This window comes from Lissotriton vulgaris, chromosome 12 (genome assembly GCF_964263255.1).
Source record: "Lissotriton vulgaris chromosome 12, aLisVul1.2, whole genome shotgun sequence".
Lineage (NCBI taxonomy): Eukaryota > Metazoa > Chordata > Amphibia > Caudata > Salamandridae > Lissotriton > Lissotriton vulgaris.
This window is the reverse complement of record NC_141700.1, coordinates 748,438,002-748,453,369: the sequence shown is the minus strand read 5'-3', so window position 1 is coordinate 748,453,369 and position 15,368 is coordinate 748,438,002. Positions and strand designations below refer to the sequence as shown.

The 15,368-nt window shown below is 40.9% G+C and overlaps 1 protein-coding gene across 1 annotated transcript; it reads left to right on the top strand.

The window, feature by feature from the left end:
- The first annotated feature begins 496 nt into the window (after positions 1-496).
- On the top strand, positions 497-15,158 carry LOC147678566 (extracellular calcium-sensing receptor-like). The gene is made up of 5 exons (XM_086945695.1): positions 497-754; positions 4,983-5,789; positions 8,606-8,833; positions 14,017-14,140; positions 14,236-15,158. The coding sequence occupies exons 1-5, from the start codon at positions 497-499 to the stop codon at positions 15,156-15,158; spliced, it is 2,340 nt and encodes a 779-aa protein (XP_086801821.1).
- The last annotated feature ends 210 nt before the right edge of the window (positions 15,159-15,368 follow it).

Here is a 15,368-nt window from a genome sequence, read left to right as displayed (position 1 = left end):
AGGTGGTTCATCACCCCCTAACCCCAGTTTCTTGGCAGAGTTGGGTGAAGAGGGTGGTCTCAATCATTTACAGATTGATGTGTGGATCCCAGTTCCAGAATTGGAAGTGTTGTAGGTCAGGACTGAGGTAGATTGATAGTGCTGGGGTGGCTCCAAAAATAGGAGTACTGCAAGTGTTGCTGGTCAGGATCATGTGAAGTCATTGGCGCTGTTCAGGAGACTGTAGTATCATGTCGTGTTACAGCACTGTGATTATGGCCATTTGAAAAGTCTTCATACTAGAATCTAGAGGGCCACAGGGTACTATAAGTGTGCACTGACACAATTACAAATCTTACATAGTGCTTAATCACATATGGTGTCCTGTAACTCACATAAGGACTAAATAAATTAAAGACACACTTGTATACTGAAAGGATGCCATGAGCTCTGATCCATACCTCCTCCTATACCTGTCAGGTTTTCCCTCCAGTACTACCTGTGGCATGTCCAGAGCATGGTGTTTGCCATAGAAGAGATCAACAAAAATCCCACCCTCTTACCCAACGTGACTCTGGGCTTTCAGATCTACGACACCTGCCGGATGCTGCAGCAAGCACTACAGGGGGTCTTGTGGATACTAAGCGGCCAGCAGGAGCCCATTGCCAACTACCGACTTCAGAGCAGTCATCCACCTTCGGCCTTTGTTGGAGAATCTGGATCAACGCGTTCAATTGTGATGGCCCGCATCCTGGGCCTGTACAAATACCCTCAGGTAGTACCTTGTAACAAACACTTACTTCTGATCCTCAATCTAACATTAAAAGTGATAATTTAGTTTTAAGGTTTCATTCCATGCTTCTCCTAAAATTAATTGTACTGTTTGTATTAGATAGAGCATAAATGGTTGTTGTCTTTCACAATGTGAAATTGGTTTGTAGCACCCACAGAAATGTCTCCAACCAATGGACCACCACTTCTGCTCTGCCTTTTGACATCTACAAAAATGGTTCTGTCGGTTTCTCATAAGTTATTTATCAGCGCACTAAGTGTCGCATATCCCAAACACTAGTAGGGCATGAATAGCATACATTCCTAAACTCCTATGTACGGTTCATAAAGAATCACAATAATGCAGTATGAACTTATCCACTGTACATTTTTATCAGAATGAAATCATTCATGTATGTCAAATTCTTTGGTAGTTTAAATGCTGTTTACAATGGGGGAAATATACACAGTGATCATGTGACATATGTGCTTAGTGATAAACAAGTGTGCAGTATATACAAGGTGGTTCAGAATTTATGTACAAGGGAAAGGACAAAGATTTTAGTGGCCAGACACATAACCAATGGCCCTGGTAGCTACTAATGCTCCTTTTGGTCTGCAGAGCCTTGGTTGAACTGAGCCTTATTCTGTTGTCGATGTTTCAACCCACGTTGTACTCCCTTCAGTAGTCACTACGGGTCTTCATCAGGACAAGGTAGGTACGGGGTGGGGTGCCAGCCTAGGGATAAAAGGACATGTGGTTGTCAGGCGTGTGGATCGCTTGTGTAATGTATGTATGTATATAGCGCAGACTGTCACCCAGAGGGCATCCTGGCGCTCTACCTGACCATCACGCAGACCTAAAGTTATACCACCCTAGGAAAAAGATGAGTCGTCAGTCCTTTTTTAAAGGAAATGAATTCCCCGGCACTCCTTAAGTGCAGAGGAAGGGAGTTCCAGAGTTTGGCAGCAGTGAATCCAAAGGAACGGCCGCCCATCCGTATCCTCTGAATTCTTGGAACTGTCGCCAGACATGCGATGTAGATCGCAGAAGTCTAGCTGTGGAGTACCAGGAAAAAAGCTCTTGCAACAAGACAGGCCCCTGTCCATGAAGGGCTCTGAAGACTAAACAGGACGCTTTGAAACAAATGCGTTGGTGGACAGGCAACCAGTGGAGATCTTTAAGCGCCAAGAATGAAGAGGCTGAGCGCAACCGAGAGAGGGCCAACTTAGCTGCCATGTTCTGTATGCGCTGCAGCTTACCGATCAAGGTGCTAGGAGCACCCAGAAGTAGTGCGTTGCAGTAATCAAGCCTGCTAAGAATAATACTGCGCACTACCTCTGGTCTAGCTTGAGCCGGAAGCATGGGAAGAATTTTACGTAACATGAGGAGCAACGACATACATGTGGCAACTGTCTTCTTAACAAAGACATCCAACTGTAGGTTTGGTCCAAACATGACGCCCAAGTTACGGGCGGAGGCCGCTGCAGCAACTGTGCCCAGGGAAGAAGTAGGCCAGAAGTCCGCCGGCAGAGGACGGGGATACGATCCATAGAACAGTGCAGCACCTCAGTTTTAGAACCATTAAACTGAAGGGAGGGCTGTGTAAGCAATGTGTAACTAGAGACTAAGGTGGATAACTCACCTAGTGCAAACCAAATAGGGTTCTTGCTGTGTGTGCCCCTTAGTGGCGCCTTGTGAAAGAATCTGCAAGGACCCTGGTGTATGAGTTGCTGAAAATTAGAATGATGTGTGGTTACCTTGGTGCAGAAAACTAGTGTTTGCGTCGTTGCGGATGTAGCGATCAGCTGGTCTAAGGATTATACACATAGATCTGAGAAGCGCGGTTAACTGCCGTCTCCTCATCTATGCGGTGTAGAACTGGTTACGTGCTCCCATTGTGGCAGGCCTGGTTAATGGAAAAGGGGTACCCATAATCAAACTCTAACATACAGCTCTAGGCGTGCCACAGCGACGTCGCGGTGCTCCATAGAGAAACTAGTGTCGGGTTGATTCAAGTACAGTGGTTTAAAAACGTGTGCGTGTAACCGTAGTATACAAGGAGATGCAGATGCCTTGCGTTAAGAAGTTCTTGTGCCGAGCAATACAAGTGAAGTTGTGTGTCATGCAGAAGCGGCTAAGCGAACATGTTGCTCACTGTACTGTGCAAGTGCCAGATACACAGTGACAGCTATAGACCCACAAAGAAGGCTTAAAATCTTAGCGTGTCATCTACATTATGCCAATGATTGTAATGCCATGCAGAGGCGGCTAAGCGGCTGTGGCGCTCACTGTGCTGCACTTCTGCGGGGTATAGGAGGGTCACAAACCTAGAGGGACATCTATAGTGTGGCAATTGATAGAATAACATGCATCGTTCCTAGAGAACCTTTTTTGTCTATAACTGTATACCCAGGTTCTGAGGGACACAGGGTCACCAAGCTTCGTTATTTGGTTTTTGACATCTACAGATCACACCAAATCAGTATTGACTCTGTTCCAATGGGAACAATCCAGCCCAAACTGCCAAGCCAGGTCCTCCCCGAACCAGAGCACAAGCAACCCAAGACCTGTTTCAGCCTGATTTGGGCTCTTCAGTTGGGTATAGATTGGTTCCAGTAGCACAGTGAGCAAGGGACCCATGACTGGACATACCCTTGGTGGTACATATAACACACAAAATGTGATGGGAGGATGCTTTTATTAAGTCATATGGCTCTGCTGTTACCATGTGTGGCATATTCAAGGCTGATTTCTATTTGTCTGGGTCTTAACTGAGATGGCATGGTGAGCAAAAGAACAATGGGTTGGAAACCTACCCTGAGCAATCACCAGTGGTTAGGCCTATTTCAAGCATTATCCCATCACCTTTTGTGTGGTTGATGTACCACTTGAAATGGCAATGATACTATTAAACGTGGGTCCCTTGCTCACTGTGCTACTTGAACCAAGCTACACCCAACTGAAGAGCTACAATCAGGGTTAAACCAGTCTTGTGTTGCTTGTGTTCCGGTTCAGGGAGGACATGGCCTGGCAATTTAGGCTGAGATATTCACATGAAGAGCAGGATCCTGATTGATCTGAATATGGTTTGGCCCAAACTGGGATGGCAGGGTGAGCAAAAAACAATGGGTTGGGATGCTATTTTATGTTATGTTATGTTAAATGAACTTTTTGAGCGCACTAACACCTTTAGGTTCCTTGGCGCTTGCAATTACCAGCAGTAAGATCATTTTCAAGCATTTCTCCCATCACCTTTTGTGTTTACAAAGCCCCAGTGCTACAATAGGAAAGGTACATCAAGGGGTCACTATACTGAAGCCCCTATATAAGAAGCTATTTCATCAATAGGATATGTTTTCAATATATCTTAAGACTACCCTCAATGCATTTGCCTGACCTAATACTACCTCAACCTCCTATTAATATTTCTTGTGATGAATGTATTATTTGATATTTAACTGATCTAATAACTATAATTTTAACCTTAATGTTTAATTGATCAAAATGAAATGTATTGATTATCCCAAAGCCTAGTACTAATTTTAACCCATCATTTTAAAGATTTCTCTTAAATTGTATTTAACAATTATCCGTAGTAGGGCTCGGTCACTAACCATAACCTATTTTACATTAAATGAAGTGATACTAAGTGAAATTAGATTAAAAAATAATCCTTAATTTATCACTGACACTGACGCTAACATTAAATAAGGTAAACTAAATTACATAAATTAGCACTATCCCATAACTTATTTAAATAACTTTCATTTTATTAAAATCCCCAAACTAGCCTTTATAATATCACTAAACTAAACATCTGTGTTTTTATGTTAAAACCAACATCTACTTACATCACATTTACTTAAAAGAAATAACTTAAGTATAACCTACTTTTTTTAAATCACTAATCTTTCAATAATCCTTAATTTTAATTATATTAGTTACTCTAAATTAAATATTACCATGCTCATGTAAATGGATGCAGTGGATGTCTCTAAATGAGGCAATACTGTAGTGGCTCATCGATGTAGCACCCTTGGTCTACTGAACATATTTCTGCTGCATTGCTCTGCACATTGTGAGTGTTTGTTATGTATTTTACAGAGTTTTATATCTTTGGAATATTGTGTACACTGTCATGTTTACTTTCTCCTGCATACCTCGCTTTAATAAAATGATCCAAATCAAAGTCACACTGTAATGTGTTTCCATTTTTGTTTTTTGTCAGATCAGCTTTTTTTCATCAAGTCCCCTCCTAAGTGATCGGAACCAGTTCCCTTCATTTTTCAGGACCATCCCCAGTGATGACTTCCAGTCCAGAGGTCTGGCAGAGCTAGTGATCCACTTTGGCTGGACCTGGGTAGGGCTCTTGGCTGATGACACTGACTATGGCCAACAGGGCCTCCAGATATTAAAGCAGGAACTGGCAAAGACCAAGGCTTGCATAGCCTTTTCAGAGACTATTCTCACCAACCGAGCAGAGAAGAGCTCCATCCACATTGTCCAAGTGATTAAAAACTCAACAGCTAATGCCATTGTCATCTTCTGCAGTGACGCTCTGCTAGTTCCTCTAATGAATGAAATGGTGAAGCAGAATGTGACTGGGAAATTATGGTTGGCCAGCGAGGCCTGGTCAACCTCTCCTCTCTTCTCTTCAGTGAAGTACTCAGAAATACTTTATGGAACAATTGGGTTTGCAATCCACAGTGGAGAGATGCCCGGATATAAAGAACATCTCAACAGACTTCACTGGACAAAGTCCTCAGCTGATGTTTTCATTAGAATGTTCTGGGAAGAAAGTAATGGCTGCAAATGGACCACCATTGAAAGTGAAACTGCACCATGCACTAAATATGAGAATCAAAGTGACTTCTTGGTGAATGGTGAACCCATTGATTTCAGAATCACATATAATATTCACACAGCAGTTTACGCTATTGCATTAGCATTGCAGGATTTGTATTCCTGCAAAACAGGTGAAGGGCCTTTCTTATATGGTGCCTGTGCAGACATAATGGATTTCCAACCTTGGCAGGTAAGGCTGCCCCTTTAAAAGTCATTAGTCTGAAATTCTATTAAGGGCTTTGGGCTGTGAACACCCTTTGGCAGCCATGTTTGATTACCAGAAGGAAATGTCTTAAATGGACAAATGAACTCATCACCATTAGAATGGGTTACTAGGATGCACACATTATGAGCATAATGAGGGACCTGTTATAATGATGTTGACGTCTTATACCTACTCTGCATACTTCATGCTGAGTATGTGAGCATTAAGGATGGGCTCCTTGCATGACCCAAAATTGTAGCCACAATGCCTTATAATGACAGCAGGTGGGAGGGGGTACATGAAATAAATAGGTTTCTTCCTTTGGTGAATCCAAAACATCTTTCCAGCTTAGATGGTGGCCACAAAGACATAATGCTTCATTAGTATGTGATTTGGAAATTAGAGAAAGAATGGGTTTAAAGGCAGCAGCCAGACTGCTTAGGACTTCCTAGTGTTCCTCACAAGAGGACTGGGAACTGAACATAATAGTTTCAGGGAAAGAGAAGTAAGATTTGTGCGGAAAGAAGACACAATTTTCAGGAGTATTTGGGTCATCGGTCATCTGAATAGGAGCATTTAGAGTGGGCGAGATTATAACTAGGGCACTAAGAGGTCGCTTGTACATTTTACATCCTCAGTGGCATATGAGTGTACTCAACTGGTGTTAAGTCACTTTGATTTTAAACCAAACACCTAACTTACACCAGACTAAAAGAAGTTCAAAGTGAGACAATCTTAATGGAAAGGAACAAAGGGCCCGATGTAGGTAAATCCCATTTACTGATTTTGAAATACCGAATTTTACCGATTCGGTATTTCAAAATCGGTAAATGGGATGTAGGTCCCAACATCTGGATTCGTTACCGAATCCTTAACAATTCTTTAATTACCGATTCGGTAAATACCGAATCGGTAATGCCAATTCATTCCTATGGGCTTTGAAGCCCATAGGAATGATTAGGCATTACCGATTAGGTATTTACCGAATCAGTAATTAAAGAATTCACAAGAGTGCAGGGGGTGTCACTTTGACACCCTCTAGCACCCCCAAAACGGGCATGTGTGCAATGTGGCACACAGACATGCCCTAAGAGCACGTCTGTCTGTCACATGGCACATGTGTACATGCACAGATGTGCATGTACACAGGAATCGGTATTTTACCATGGATTTGTATTCCATGGTAAAATACCGATTCTGTAAGCCATGTGCCAATTGAAAATTGGCTACCCACATAGCATTTTCGGTAATTTTAAGGAATCGGTAAATATTACCGAATCGGTAAATATTACCGATTCGGTAATTATTACCGAATCGGTACTTATTACCGATTCGGTAATAATAACGATTCGGTAAAATTACCGAATATGTGCACCTACATCTTCCTAGCCCTTTACCGATCGGAAACGGACGAAAATCTGTATTTTCGGCCGATTCCGATCGGTAAAGGGCTACCTACATCTGGCCCAAAGCTACTAAAAATAGAACAATATATGAATTTGAGGTATACCATAGAGAAAAATATTGGCTTTACAAAAATTGCAGATTTCAAATATGAAAGTGAAATTTGGTGCTGTGACTATCGTGCATCAGAAAAAAAAGAAATGCATCTGAAAGGTTGCGTCCAGAGTCTAAGGGAATGTTTTACAATGGTACATTTACATATGTGATCTAGTCATGTGTAGCTCCATCCTACCCAAGGTGTAACTCTCCACGTTTTTCATATTAAAAATGTCCCAGCAGAGTTTTAAACCTTAGTTTACACTTTGATGTTTCAACCTTCTCACATAGAGGGGGTGGAGCCCCCTATTGCAAAATGTATGTGTGTAACGTTACTATTACAACAGAGCTAAATTATCTCCATAGGAAAGTATAGGGACATTTAATTGTGTTTATTTTTTGAATTATTTAAAAATATTTTAAGGACAATGTAAATGTAAAATATTTGAAATAATGAACATTAATTTGCAACTAATAAAATATAAAATATGTAAAATATGGAGTTGCAACAAATTACCTGCTCCATTTAAATTGTTGTCAAATTATAAATATATGAATTTATTTTTACAGTAATAATGAAACAATAATTTAACGATGAAATTGGCAAACCGATTAAAATTTAAGTATATAATAAATATAAATTTAGAAACAATTTAATTAATTTGACATTGTTTCTCACAGGTTGTGAATTGAATTGTTTTGCCTTTGTTTGTTTCTATGAGAGTGTCTTGCTGTATCAGTGGTTACCTATGTGTTATACTTGGCTTATTCCAAGGCAGGGTTTAAGTTGATTCAAACTTGCATTGATACTAAAGTTCATGTAATAAATTTAGAAGGGTATTTTGTGTGTGTGTTTTCATTAGCACAACTTTCCCTGAAACCCTCTGCAAATTCCCTTAACCCCACCCGTTTTGTAATAATTATTCCCAATTTACCCACCTCTTCCTCGTGTCTCCCTCATTTATTGCAAAAAAAAATACACCTATGTTTGTGGAGATATCTGCCACTATGGCAGAGATCTCCATACAGGAAAGGCAGAAGAGGCAGAGTTAGAGATCTCTAACCATAAGTTGGAGAATTGCTTTTTGTAGTAAGTAAATTGCACCACCAGTGTATTACTTTACCTCCTGTAAATGCTGTTTGTGAATTGAGCAGAAAACCTTCTATATCAAACATCCCTGTGAGAGAAGGTTGTCAGAATCACACTTAATAAAAATAGTGATCATGCTTCACATTAACAAAGGTGGTGCTCATATTGTTGGAACTGAAAATTCTACTACAAATCTTCTTCCACCATCCAGCTCCTTCACTATGTGAAGAATCTCCATTTGCAGAGAAGAGCTGATTCAGACTTATTCTTTGATGAACGTGGAAACCCAGCAGCCTTGTATGATATTGTCAACTGGCAGAGAAGTCCAGAGGGTACTCTCAAGCCACAGAAGGTTGGAAGCTACAATGCCAGCGCTCCTCCAGGCGAGATCCTCTTTATCAACACCAGCATTGTCTTGTGGCCTGCTGGTAAGAAACAGGTATGTGGTGGATCTCAATGCATATGTTCAAGTAATCATACTCTCTAGATATATTCAAGGTAACAAATGATTAAAAAGATCATTGCTAGGCATTTGATGGAAACTCAAATACAGATAAATCTTAAACATTGAATTATAGCAATCAAACATAAAGGTACTAAATGTATGTAAAACATTAAGCCCCTCTGAATTAAAGGCAGTCAAATGTATAAATCCTTGCAGACATTAGGTAATATGGATTAACAAATAAAAATTAGGCATCTGGACACCCGATTTTTCAAAGTCAAGGAATAACATTGATAATCACTCTAAATGGTCACCCATCCATGTATCCTATAGACATTCACTCACATTCACAATGGTCTACTATTCAGAGGGTCAGTGATGGATGAGATAATTACTGCCTACTCCAGATCTTCAGCTAGGTTACTGTCATGCTTTCTCACCCATTTCATTTGTATTTCCTCCTCTGTGCCTCATTCCACCATGCCTCTAACCTAACCATCAACAGACGGCAGCCTATAAATAAGCCAGTGTTTGGCTATTTGCTTTTTGGAAAACATAGTGCCCAATATCACAAAAAAGGTTTTTTGAATGCTAATTCCTAACTATATAAGGTTGTTTTTTTTTAATGCTAATTCCTAACTATATAAGGCCCGAAACCTATGGTTTTTTATGTGAATTTCCAAGGTTTTTTAAATGCTAATTCCTACTTATATAAGGCCTGACACCTATGTTTTTTTCAGTGAATTTCAAAGGTTTTTCATATGCTAATTCCTAACTATATAAGGCCTGAAACCTATGGTTTTTTAAGTGAATTTCCAAGGTTTTTTAAATGCTAATTCCTAACTATATAAGGCCTGAAACCTATGTTTTTTTCAGTGAATTCGCAAGGTTTTTTAAATGCTAATTCTATTAGCGGATAATGTTTAAATATGTTAATATCCTTGTGGGACCACCAGAGCAGCCCTAGGGGGTCAGGTTGTGTCTACCCTGCCCCCTTTTTGCATTCTACACGTTGGGTTTTCTGCTTCTTTTGTGCCTCGGTCTACCTAGCACAAGATGAATGCCAAGACTTCCTGTCACTGACCATGTCATGAATGATGTAATATGTGACATCATCAGCAGTGGATTGCGGGCGCGCGAGTTATAGTGAGTCCAACTAACTATAACATGGGAATTTCAATAGTTTTGTATGAGTAAAATGTCCAGCTAACTAAAATTGGTGTGAAACCTATGGTTTTTTCAGTGAACATATATATATATGTTATTAATTTCATACAACATGATAGTGCTATAATTGCCTTTTATTGCTTTGGTGGGTTTTGGCACCTCTAGAAAAGTAGTTACGATTTCATTGGCTATTTGAGTTATTTGAGCATCTTGTAATGTGACACAATCTTAACCTATAATGCTCCTGCGTCCATTAATGCTCAAGATTTAGTTTTCTGGATATAAGTCTGCTAGTGTCAGACAGCCTTCTTGACGCCACTTATTTACTGTCTTATTTTTTGCTATTTGTACAATTGGGGTATTCTCTGAATCTGCATGATGGGTGCAAAGGCAGGTGGTTTAAAACCTTTTTGACCACCCTGTCCCCGATTACAAAAACATTTAAATTCTAAAAGCCATTTGAGTTGGGGCACTCCTGCCTCCCATCAGTAAATTCTGTAATAGAATGCTCCCATTCATTCCTTCCAATAATCTCTTTTCCCAGTTCTCGCCCCTTATTGAACTAGTGCAATTGGGCTCCAGGGGGGCCACCATACAATAAAGCTCTACATCAGGAATGCCCACCCCCCTCTGTTCTAGTCTCCCTTTAGGGAAGTTAATTTGTCTCTGCTTCTTTTAACTAACCAGATCAGATCCATGTTATATTATGTTATGTTATATATTTTTATTAAGCGCTACTGTTACCCTTGGGTGTCCTGGCGCTAACTGCTGTCCTGCTGCAGAAAAAAACTGAGGAAGAAACTAAAACAACCAGGTCTTGAGCATTTTCCTGAATAACAGCAAATCAGTGCTGTTCCTCAGATGCAAAGGAAGCTGTTTCCACGCCTTTGCAGCACCTACCACAAAACCTTCCCCACCCCAACGTGCTCTTTTTACGAGTGGAACTTTAACCAGTTTTTGAGCTGATGAACCTAGCAGTCTAGTCGGGGTGTACCAATGAAATTGTTCCCGCAGGTTGTGAGGACCCTGATTGTGAATCGATTTAAAAACTAGATAAAGGCATTTAAATTGCACTTGTTGCCTCACTGGCAACCAATGAAGCCTACAAATGTCATTATAAATCGGGGCAAATTTTGGTAGGCCAGATAACAGCCGAGCAGCGGTGTTGTGCAACATCTGGAGTCTATGCAACAGCCTCTCTTGCATGTTTAAATAGAGGCTGTTATAATAGTCCAGACGTGACATGATCATTGCAGTAACCACCGTCTGCCGACTATCCTTAGGCAGCAAAGGAAGAATTTTCTTGGTGGTCCGGAGAGTGAACATAGTAGATGATACAATGGCGTTAACTTGACTTTTCATGTCTAATTTATCATCTAAGTACACTCCCAAATTTTTCACTTGCTTGGAAGGTGATGGGAGGGCTCCAGAGAATCAGACCAGCATCAGGGGTCCACAGGTTGAGGTCATTCCCAAATAGGATGACTTCAGTCTTGCCTAATTTAATTTTAGGCAATTACTGGCCATCCAGCTACCGACTGCCTGCATACAGTCGTGTAGCCTGTGGCCTGTATTCCTTACAGATCCTGGAAGAAGTGATACCACTATCTGCGTATCGTCTGCGTAGGAGTTAAGATGGAAACCAAAAGATCTAATCAATCAAGCCAAAGACGGTACGTAGGCAATAAATAGGGTAGGACTTAACGATGACCACTATGGTACTCCACATGGCAGGGAGAAAGGGGGCAAACAAAAATCGCCTAGCGCCACTATTTTCTGACGATAGAGAGAAAGGATTTTATATCCCTCCAGGCCGCCTTCTCTACTCCGCAGGCTGACAATCGGTCCATCAGAATACCATAATGGACCGTGTCAAAAGCTGCGGAGAGGCCCAACATAATCATCGCCGCCCTGCCCCCCTGATCCAAAATTCTCCTAATCTCATTAGTGGACTTTAGGAGGGCTGTTTCTGTGCTATGGCCCTCACGAAAGCCATATTGGGTACAATCAAGTATTTCAGCATCTAGAAGGTAAGTACTTAAATGACTGTTAAGCCATTTTTCAAGCATTTTAGCAGGAAAGAGGTAGGCGAGAAATCGGTCTAAAATTATGGACATCTTTAGGATCAAGATTAGGTTTTTTTAGGAGAGGAATCAATGACGCTGTTTTCCAGCTAATGGGAATCCTACCTGCCTCAATTTTTGAATTAAAAAGAGGGGTAATAGCTGCCGCGAAAATCCACGGGGCCAATTTAGTAGTTTTGACCGGACACGGGTCGTAGGGGGATCCTGACTTAATTTTTAAGAGGAGTTTGATAGTATCAGTATCGGTTCAAAGGGGGAATTTCATCAGAGAGTTCTGAGTTTGAGGGACGGTCTTGTTATCAACGCAGGACTTTAGTAGAGAGCTGGTATTGGCTCTATTAAAAGTTGAAAAAATTTCCTCCACTTTGTCCAGGAAGAAACTAGCAATCTTGTCACATAGTTCCTGACTCTCTGCCACTCGTGTTACGAGTGGGTGTGCCAATTTACAAACAATTTTAAATAGTTCTTTGGCTGAGTTCTCAGCTAGTTTAATTTGGTCAGCAAAGAAATATTGTTTAGTTACAAACAGTAATTGGTGGAAACCTGAATGCTCTCTTTATACCTAATTTTATCCTCCACCTTATACTCCTTTCTCCCGTCCCGCTCGAGATGCTTGCAAATACCTTTCTGAATTTTTAATTTAGGAGTATACCATGGGGCGGAAGGGTGGGCAGATTTCTTTGGGGCAAGCTTATCACAAGCATTAATGACCCAGGCATTAAATCTAGTTGTGGCTCTTCCACATCACAGATTAGAGATTAGAGAGGGCAAACTAGGCACCAGAAGATCTTACCGTCAATACTATTCCACGTCCGAATGTGTCTAAACCTCGTATGGGGCTTGTTATGCTTCTGACTCTCAGGGTAAGCAACCTTAAATATTATTGCTGCGTGGTCTGACGAGGCTACATGTCACACCTCTAAGACCGACATATGTGCATAGTTTGAAAAATCCCATCCAACGGACGCCCAGCAGTATGGGTGGCCCCTGCAACTAACTGCGTTAGGTCCAGCCCATTCATCAGCTCCATGGTATCTGAGGCTGAAGTAGCCTCCAGGTGAAAATTAAAAGCAACCATTATGGTAAAGGATCTGTCGCTTATGCCTTCTTCCATAAGGTTACTGACCAAATCTATAAAAGACTTCCTAGGGCCCGATGGTCTATACACCAGGACCCCTCTAGATTTCACCTGTTGTAAAAGTGAGAGAGCGAAGGCCAAAGCTTTGCACCCCCCGCTTGTAACCACTTCAAATGTGGCATTAATGGAGTCATGATAGATGACTGCCAGCCCCCTCCTTTCTTATCCTGCCTATTCACAGTATGACAGAGAAAACCTTGGGGTCCAGGCCTGGATCATCTCTGCAGTTGAAACGATTCTGTAAACATCCTCCATGAGATCACATACATAGCACCCTGAAATAGCTAAACACACTGTGTCAGTAATACAATGATAGCCAGGGCCACTTTCCCCATCACTGATAACTCTAATGTATTGCAAAATTTGATGGAGCACCAAAGTCTGCCCATCCCTCTCCCCATATTTAACTTATGACTATCAGCCTCTTAGTGTGTGGTATACTCTTCTTAAGTATTCAGTAATTGATCTGATTACTTTACTGATTAAATGATTAATTGAATGATCAAGAGATAGGGGCTATATCTACTACTCTATAAATGAACAAAAGTAGTTCTTTGTCTACAATCTTCAATACCTGAATAATACTGAGGGCAATGACCTACATTTTTGGGTATAGATAGGTTAGTCCTAACATCTAGTTTAGAGCTGGGGATCTGTTATTGTTCTCGTGTATTAGACTAATGTGTGGCTTAATATATAGGTCTCTTAGTATATCTGTGAGAACCTTAAATGCCACTTTCAGCTCATTCAAAGTTTTTTCTGTGGGCATCACTGCTTTTGATTTTTAGGTACCGTTGTCTGTATGCAGTCCCAGCTGTCCTTCTGGCTTCAGGAAAGCTGCTCAGCCAGGGAAACCTATCTGCTGTTACATCTGTGTTCCATGTGCCCAGGGGGAGGTTTCCAACCAAACTGGTAAGTGTTCCAAAAGCATTGAAAAACATATGTGCAGCCTGCTAGGGAATACATACAGAAGCACCTTCTTAATTCTTGATTCTTTGCTATTTTAGATTCTATTGAATGCTCAATGTGCCCATGGGATCAGTGGCCCAATGAAAAACAAGACAATTGTAAAGCAAAGACTATTGACTTTCTCTCTTATGAGGACCCTTTAGGAGCCACCTTGGGCGGAATCAGCCTTTTATTATCAGCAATACCTCTATCTATCCTAGGACTCTTCATTCATCACAGAACCACCCCTATCGTCAGAGCTAACAACCGGTTACTCAGTTATCTTCTTCTTCTGTCTTTCACCTTGTGTTTTCTCTCCTCTTTGGCTTTTATTGGTTTTCCCAACCAAGAGAAATGTATTCTTCGCCAGGTTACCTTTGGATTCAGTTTTGCTCTTTGTGTCTCTTGCATCTTGGCAAAAACCATCTTAGTAGTCATTGCATTTAGTGCCACTAACCCCAACAGTGACATCATGAGAAGAATTGGATCCAGATTGTCCTATATGGTGATTGGTGTCTGTATACTCATTCAGGTTCTTATATGTGTTATTTGGTTAACCTTCTACACACCTTTTACAGACTTTAACATTGACAGTCAGCCTGGAAAGATAATAATTGAATGTAATGATGGGTCTTCCATTGCTTTTTGGTGCATGCTGGGATATCTTGGGTTTCTTGCCACAATCAGTTTTATTGTTGCCTTTCTTGGTAGAAAACTGCCTGACAGCTTCAATGAGGCTAAATTTATAACCTTCAGCATGCTTGCCTTCCTAAGTGTTTGGACTTCTTTTATTCCAGCCTACCTTAGTACTAAGGGAAAGTACATGGTGGCCATGGAGATTTTTGCTATCCTGTCATCCGGAGCTGCTCTAGTTTTCTGCATATTTTTACCAAAATGCTATATCATCCTGTTTAGGTCTGAGAGAAACACAAAGCAATTTCTTATGGGAAGGGGACCACCTGCCAGCAGCAAGACTAGATGAAGCTGAATTAATGATCCATCACTATCAGCTATGTTATTGAAACATTTTGACAGATATTGAGGGACAATTTTGTATAGCCTTTTACCTCTGCAGCCTTGAGGCCAGTAAAGTAGCAACATACTTAAATAAAACTTATAACTAAAAAAGTGTGTTTTTTTGCAGGGAAGGGATTAGGACGTGAGATATTTCTATGTCTAAATCATTGTTTAT

Excerpts from the sequence above, each read along its gene's own strand:
- LOC147678566 (XM_086945695.1), top strand. The coding sequence starts at position 497 with ATGGTGTTTGCCATAGAAGAGATCAACAAAAATCCCACCCTCTTACCC. Across the intron at positions 755-4,982 it reads GCCTGTACAAATACCCTCAG|ATCAGCTTTTTTTCATCAAG; the intron begins GTAGTACCTTGT and ends GTTTTTTGTCAG. Across the intron at positions 14,141-14,235 it reads GGAGGTTTCCAACCAAACTG|ATTCTATTGAATGCTCAATG; the intron begins GTAAGTGTTCCA and ends TTGCTATTTTAG.